The 7,274-nt window shown below is 46.8% G+C and overlaps 1 protein-coding gene across 1 annotated transcript in view; it reads left to right on the top strand.

The window, feature by feature from the left end:
- Window positions 1-2,580: 2,580 nt before the first annotated feature.
- NUP58 (nucleoporin 58) overlaps window positions 2,581-7,274 on the top strand; it is a 60,783-nt gene continuing 56,089 nt past the window's right edge. The window contains exons 1-2 of the mRNA XM_090028691.1: window positions 2,581-2,808; window positions 3,983-4,122. Of these exons, the coding sequence (XP_089884817.1) occupies window positions 2,693-2,808; window positions 3,983-4,122 (256 nt within the window). The 5' untranslated portion in view covers window positions 2,581-2,692. The remainder of the gene's footprint in view (window positions 2,809-3,982; window positions 4,123-7,274) is intronic.

The following is a 7,274-nucleotide window of genomic DNA, read 5'->3' as shown; positions in this document are numbered from 1 at the left end:
CAGGGACCAGTTGAGGCAACAAAGGACCAATCTGGGCATAGAGGGGCTGGGCCAGCCAAGGCAGTGTGCAGCCAATCCAGGCATACAGGAGTTGGCTGGGGGTGGTACAGGGCTGAGCAGAGGCAGCGCAGGGCCCAATTGGGGCATGGGGCTGGGGCAGCATGGGACCCCATCATGGTGTGTGGGGCTCAAACTGGCTCATGGACTAGCCCCCTACACTGACCTGGCCTGTGGTCTATACAGTCATGAAGGCTGTGGATAGGGAACTGTTATCCACCAAGTCTCAGTATTCTAGAACTGAAGTTAGGAGATGGGTTTAAAGCTAACACAAGAGAAAGTACTTTTTTATGCAGCACATAGTTCATTTGTGGAACTCATTACCACAGGAGGCCATAGAGGAAGATAGTATAGCCAGGTTCAAAAAACGATTAGACAAATTCATTGATGATAAATCTATTAATAGCTAGTAAACAGATCAGTCAGAGATGCATCCTCTGGCACCATCTCTAAACCATTAATGGTGGATGCCAGGGAGGATAATGAACAGGGGATAGATCACTCTAGATATGCCCAATTCAGTGTTCTCCCTGCATAGCACCCACTCCTGCCACTGTCAGATAGACCTATTTTTTGTCAGGAAACATGGGTTTAGGCCCACCACAAAAAACTATAAGCCCTCCTTTAAAAGGGAGGCCACTAAATGCAACAACAGATTTCTCGGGACAAATAAGAAAACTTCCAGGAATTGAAGTGGGGGTTACAGGTTCAAAACAAGGGATCCACTGTTGAAGACAGAATACTAGGCTAGATAAACCATTGACCTGGCCCAGTATGGCACTTTTTATGTTTTTAGATCCCAAAACAGTGTGTAAATATTCAGGGAAACACTATCAAATTTAGATGTTGGACAGCATCTACCTTTGTCCATAGGTAGACTCACTTGCATTCCAATTACAGAGCTTCTCAAAACAGGTGCTTTTGGCACAAAGGAAAGCTCTCAAGCATGTGTATATGAATGTAAATAGAAGCAAATCAAACAACAGCTTAGCACAACAGCCTAAAACACCTGTCTTTGTACCACATGAGGACTTAAAAAATCAAGACCTACATGCTAGTATTTAATTGCTGTTGATAAACAGATGTCTTAGGATTCCATTCTTATATATGTTTAACTTTATATATTGAAGTCAATTTAACTATTTACCTGCAGAAAAACTAAGCACACATTTCTTCTTTCTGGCCCTGAACACATGCATTGCCCCAAGAGGCTATACTTGTTTTATACTACGTAGGGAGATAATCTTAAATTACCTTTAAGTAGCATTTGCATTGGAATTAAGTAGAGTTCTGGCCCCAAATCTGGCCTCTCTACCTTTTAAACATATGATTATTTCAGCCCAAGATAGGTAGTTCTGTATTTCTTTAGTATCTGTTCTCTGGGAGAGGAAAGGACAATTTGGGGGGTTTTGTGGGGTGGGAGGAAAGAGGAGGGATATCTTTTATTGGACCAACTGCCTTGTTGGAATTAAGTTAGACAAGTTTTGGAATGCAAAGCATTCTTCTGGTCTGAAGAGAAGCGAGCACAATGGATATTAAGAGCACCTACACTGCAGCGAGGCTGCTCTGATAGCGCATCAGAGCAGGCTCAATTGAGTATGCTGGAGCATAGTAATAACAAAGCGCTTTGGACAAGCTTTAGTTAAACGCGGGGATGCTGTTACACAAGATGCTCCAGGTGCTTTAACTGGAGCAGCTCTTAGAGCCACTGTAATTAAAGCTGCCCTCCCAGCACATGTATAAACACTGTAAAATTCTTTAGCTTGTGCCTTTCCATTCCAAGTGGTGGATTTTGGTATCTTCTCTGTTATAGCATTCTTAGAGTAATATAGCTGCAGGGATTCAGGGGGCGGCAAAAATATTTAAACTATTTCTGGCAGCAAACATCCTTTTTCTTTGGGTTTTTTTTTTAATGGAGCAATTTCATTGGTTGCATGGTCTTTCTTTCCATGAGTGGCTTCTGCAATAATTCAATAGCATGGACTTCCCCATATATGTGAGTATATGTATGTGTGCGCACATGTATATGTGCCTATATACACACATAAATGTTTATCTGTATATACGTCCACATATACAAACACACATACATACATATCTACATATGCATATGCATGTCTGTATGCATCAACACCTACATTTATATCTACGTGTGTATGCATATATATATACACACACCCCCACACACGGTGATAGAGTCAGACACTGCACGACTCCGACCAACAGCCCTATGCCTGTAAGGAGACAGCATCCGCGAGGCCACGACCCAGCCCGGCGCTACGCCACGGGATCACGCCTCGTTCCCGCGCTGGTTGCAGCGGCTCCCGGCGCAAGCGCAGAAACACTCCCAGCAACCGCGATCGGAGGGGCACAAGCACGTAGGGCGGAAGAAGGGCGCACGGCGAGACGTTGGCTCCACCCTCTGCAGCCTCGCGCACTTAGCCGGGTGGCAGGGGAGTGACGCAGTTGGTGCGACTGTAACTGGCCTGACTCTGCTGGTCTTCCGTGGTGCATTGCGGCAGGCGGTACGGGGCGCCGTAGGGGCCATTTTGCGCCGTTCGCGTTGCTACCTCGCGTGGAGCCCGCGTTCGGCAGTAATGCGGCGTTGAGGAGGCCGTGCTTCCCGGCCGCCGCCATGTCCGCTGGCTTCTCCTTCGGGGCCGGCACCTTGGGCTCCGCCACCGCCGCCGCCGCGGGCGCGGGGGGAGGCGGCGGCGGCGGGGGCTTCTCCTTCGGAGCTGCGGCGCCCAGGTACCGCGGGGCAGAGCCAGGGCGGTGGGCGCGGGGCCCGGCCTGGGTTGAGGGGTGCTCGGGCTGGCAGCGGACCGGCGCCGCTTCCTTCAACCCCGCGCTGCTATCCGTGCCTTGAGCCACCCCCTCTTGGCCCCGCTTTGGGGTAGCGCTGGCGTACGGAGATGGGGTAGGAGAGAGGGGCCGTCTGCCGCGGCTGCTCCCCACCCTTCCACGAAGGGACCCTGATAACGGGGCTGCGAGTGGGGTAGTCCAGGCTTCGCGTCAGGATGGCATGAAAGTTTCATCCTTCTGAAACGATTGACGTCCCATCTTTTCCACAGCGAGGGGGGGCGGCCTGGCTAACGAGGGCGGCTGGTTACTTGAGGGGTGGGTTGGGTGCCCCAAACCATGGGAGTTGCTTATTATAAGGATAAACAGCGTCACATCACAATTGGCAGTGTTCAGGCTGCTGTTCAAAGATGCAATGTCTGGCATTATATTAATGATGTACTGACCCATTTCCTGCTAACTGGCTTTGGCATCTGGTACTGCAGCTTACATTATGATTCAAATGTCAATTGATACATCGGGAAAAGTACTTGGCCATGTTAGTCTGAAGAAGGCAATTTTATTTCATAATGGCCTTCAGAAATAGAAATGAAAATGCACTTTAAACGAACTTGTATTGCACATCTATAGTTGTCACCCTCAAAACTGAAATTTTAAAACTTTTAAAATCCTCCTGCAGTTAGGTTTAGTGAAATCTATGCGGAGGGGGATTCACAATCATGATAGTATCCCACTGATATTTTGTGATACATAAAACCACTGTCCATAAACTCTCATATTTAATACCAAAGAGAAATCTAATGTATTTGATTTATGTTTATTGAATAAATTGTGAGTGCAGTTTACTGTAGTTACAGTATTGATCTTCCAAAAATGGAAGCCTGCTTTGCAAACTGTCCTAAAATTTTAAGCGTCTACCTCGGTGATGATAAACTGGTAGTTCGTTCACCCCTTCTGATGCCATTTTATGGAAGTGAAATCTGATAGCATTACCTTGCAGTTAAAGTGGAATGTGTTGCGGAGTAAGCATCAAGTAAATAAATAGATGAAATGCCTACAGATGCATACTTGAATTAGGTTGGTCGGAAAAATAATTGTTGCTAATAGTTGGCTAATTTTATAGCTCAACAGGGGGACTTAATTTTGGCACCTTGGGTTCCTCCACTGCTACAGCAACTACATCAGCTCCTTCAGTGGGTTTTGGAAGTGGACTTTTTGGATCAAAACCCTCGACCGGGTTTACACTAGGAGGTACTAATACAGGTAGGAAGTGCATGTTGATTTTATTCTTCAAAAACAGGAGAAACCTACTTTATATAACACTGAGTGCTTTATACAAACTTGCACAAAATACCAGGGCTAATGCATCATAAACAAGGATCTGGGTTTTCTGTTCATGATGGAAAAAACTCAGTAAAACCTAGGCTGCCTCTGTGACCCAGTGGGTGGGAGCTTATCCGCCCAGCCCTGATCTGCCCTGCTGCGCCGGGTACCACCTACTAGGCTGCAGGGGCCCCAGGGGCAGGGCAGCAGATTGGGGAATCCAAGCCTGGAGTGGGCAGTTTGCACCTCCCCCCTCCCCAACAGGCTGTACTCCTGCTGTGGGCTCCATACTCCACTCCCCACTGGGGTTGTAGCAGCAGCCGGTGTTTAGGTGCTGCTGTGGGGAGCAGGGTGCTGCAGACCTGGGTCCCTGGCCCTGTAGCCCTGGCAGCTGGGGGCCCCCTCCAACAGGGTTGCGGGGGTGAGGGGCTGTGGGTGGTGAGTGAGGGGCAATGGCAGGGGCAGGATGCTGGCATATCAGGGCTGCTCAGTGCCACAAAGCAGTTGGGGGCAGGGACAGCCACAGGTGGACTTATGTCCTGGTGAGCTGAGGGGGCAGCGAGAACTCTGATTTTTTTTTTTTTCCCCCCCATGATAAAAAACAAAATCAAATGCCAAAATTCATAGGTATTTAGAATTTATTTTACTATAGTTATTGAGGTACTGGTAGGCTTCTAAATTGCTTTAAAATTGTGGGTACACAGTGTGGCTGGGGCGGCTCCTTCTAGCTGCAGCCACCGCTGCTCCCAGCTCTGTGGTACCACTGCACGTGCAGCCCCAGCTGAGCAGGCTCAGTGGCAAGCTGCTAGGCAGAAACTGTTGCATGGCACAGGGGGAAAGCAACCCCTTTCCCTCACTGGTGCAGGACAGTTATTGGTGCAGCTACCTGGAGCCTGCACTGCACTGGGCTGCCCTGTGGCTGCTTTGCACTGTCACTGCTGCCCTGCTGGGCAGCCCAGAGGCAGTAGTGGTAGCAGAGCCGCAGGGCAACCTGGTAAGGTGCAGGCTCCAGGCTTGGTAGCGGCGAGGGGGAGGGGCTACTTTTCTCCTGCACTGAGCAACAGTTTCTGCCCAGCAGCCACTGCTGCTAAGCCTGGACAGGTGAGTCCAGAGCAGGCATGGGGCACACCAAGTCAGGGCTGCCTGTGTGGGTCTCTGCAAGTACTACGGGGCTGGAGCCAGCAGTAGTGGCAGCCAGAAGGAGCCATTCCAGCCCCACTGCGTGCCCCACGGCAGGACATGCCACGGCTGGATAGCACCTGAGCCAGGTGAGACCCTGGAACCTGCCTTGGGCTGGACAAAGCCCCTCTGGCCTGTATTTTGCCCACCCCTGATTTGGGAGTATCTGAAGACCCAGACTGAAAAGTAGGATACTTGCTGGTAGTAGCACCACAAAAACTTGAATGATTGAGCTCTGCTCAGTTGATAAAACTCAGAAACTGATTTGGTCTGAGACTTATTAAAAAAAAAAAAAAGTTTGTACTTTATCTAAGTAGATACAAAAGTGCTCCTTAAAAGTATGTTTAAAAAAAACCCAACCCTGTGCTAAAACTTGCAGCAGTTCCAAAAAAGGTAAAGTACATGAATTCTGGATAAACTAAAAGTCTGTGGGTAGCTGTAGTAATTTGCCTATATGGTAAATTATGTTTATTTCAGGGTTATTGTTTTTTTTAAATTTACCCCTCAGTTCCATTTGCTCAGGGAGAGCAGGGTCTGACAGGAGTTGTGGGGATGGAGGTCTGAGGGGGGCCTCCCACTTTTACAGCAGGGAAAATAAATTCAAGGCAAACCTCCAATATTTAGATTCTATATCTAGAGAATTATGACAAATTTGTACATTTTCCTTATGTGATTACCTGGGGGGGTGGGGAGGGGTTATATTCAAAGTAGTCTTATATTTGAGGAAACAAAGTAAGTGTATTTGTTTTGTGGAACTTTTGTCTGATTCCATGTATACATTCAGTTTATACAAACTGAAATTTTGTATTTTTTTGAAACACCTTTTTATTTATTTTTTTAAAGAAAGTTTTTACTCGTTTTCCAGAGCTTTCCTAAAATATGGATTTATTTATGTAGTTTCTTGTGTCCTACCTTTTGGATGTAGGAAGAGGCTACTCAATCTTGTGCAGTTTATATAGCCGGCAGCTGGGGATTAAGGTTACGCTACATTTTGACTTTAACAATATTCTTAACATCATTAAGGAATAAACAAAATGTTTTAAAGGGTATCTTAGTGTCATTTGCAGTATTTTTCAAGTCCTGCTAATTTAGCTTTTAATTTTAGTTTAACCTTTTCATTTAGATCTTGTAGTGCCAGAATGCTGATAAATTTTTTAAAACTTGAAGCATTTTAAATGTTTTAAAGTCAGCTTTTGCAATATACAATAGGAAATCTTAGTGACTTATACATTAGCTCCACTGGTTTGGATGCTCTTTTCCACATGCTTACCTTACTTTAAAAAGCTTCCACTTACAAGGTGGTTTCACAATACCTTACATTTAAGAGGGTGGGGATTATCTGTCCCTGGATATTTGTTGTTTATTCCCCTTTGCCTCTCTTGAGCGATTCACTAGTTATTGTGTTCTTGAATAATTAAACTTTCTTGAATGCTGACATGGTATGGTTCTGTAATGACTACTCAGTAAAATTACATTTTTCTGGATGAGAAACTATAATTTGAGCTCTTGGATTCTTGAGTTGACTTTGAATGTTTTTATTTTCTCCATTGCACTGTAAAAGGCAGTGACTTTGGCCCCAGCCAGGTAGCAGAAGTGGTGGCAGCTCCCTTGCTGCTGCATGGTCTTCCCAGTGTTCGTTCCAGGCTGCACACTATGCTGTCTGTCCTACATTTCCTACCCCCCTGCAACATCCTGTTGTCTTCCCTGAACTCCCTCCCCTCCTGTCCCTGTCCCCCCCCAGCCCTCCTCACCTGGATCTGACCTAACCCTAGCAAGCTAGCAGTGGGGTTGCAGCCCCAGCCCAGTAGGAAACTACTGCGCCTCTAGCTGCAGCCCAGGGTTTTGAGCTGGAGCTACAACCGTTGCCTGCCCCAGATCAGTACTTGAATCCAAAATGAGAATTTTTGTTTCTC

Source organism: Crocodylus siamensis, chromosome 1 (assembly GCF_052110815.1).
Source record: "Crocodylus siamensis isolate JL-2025a chromosome 1, ASM5211081v1, whole genome shotgun sequence".
NCBI lineage: Eukaryota > Metazoa > Chordata > Crocodylia > Crocodylidae > Crocodylus > Crocodylus siamensis.
The sequence above is the reverse complement of the archived record's forward strand: the minus strand, read 5'-3'. Positions and strand labels throughout refer to the sequence as shown.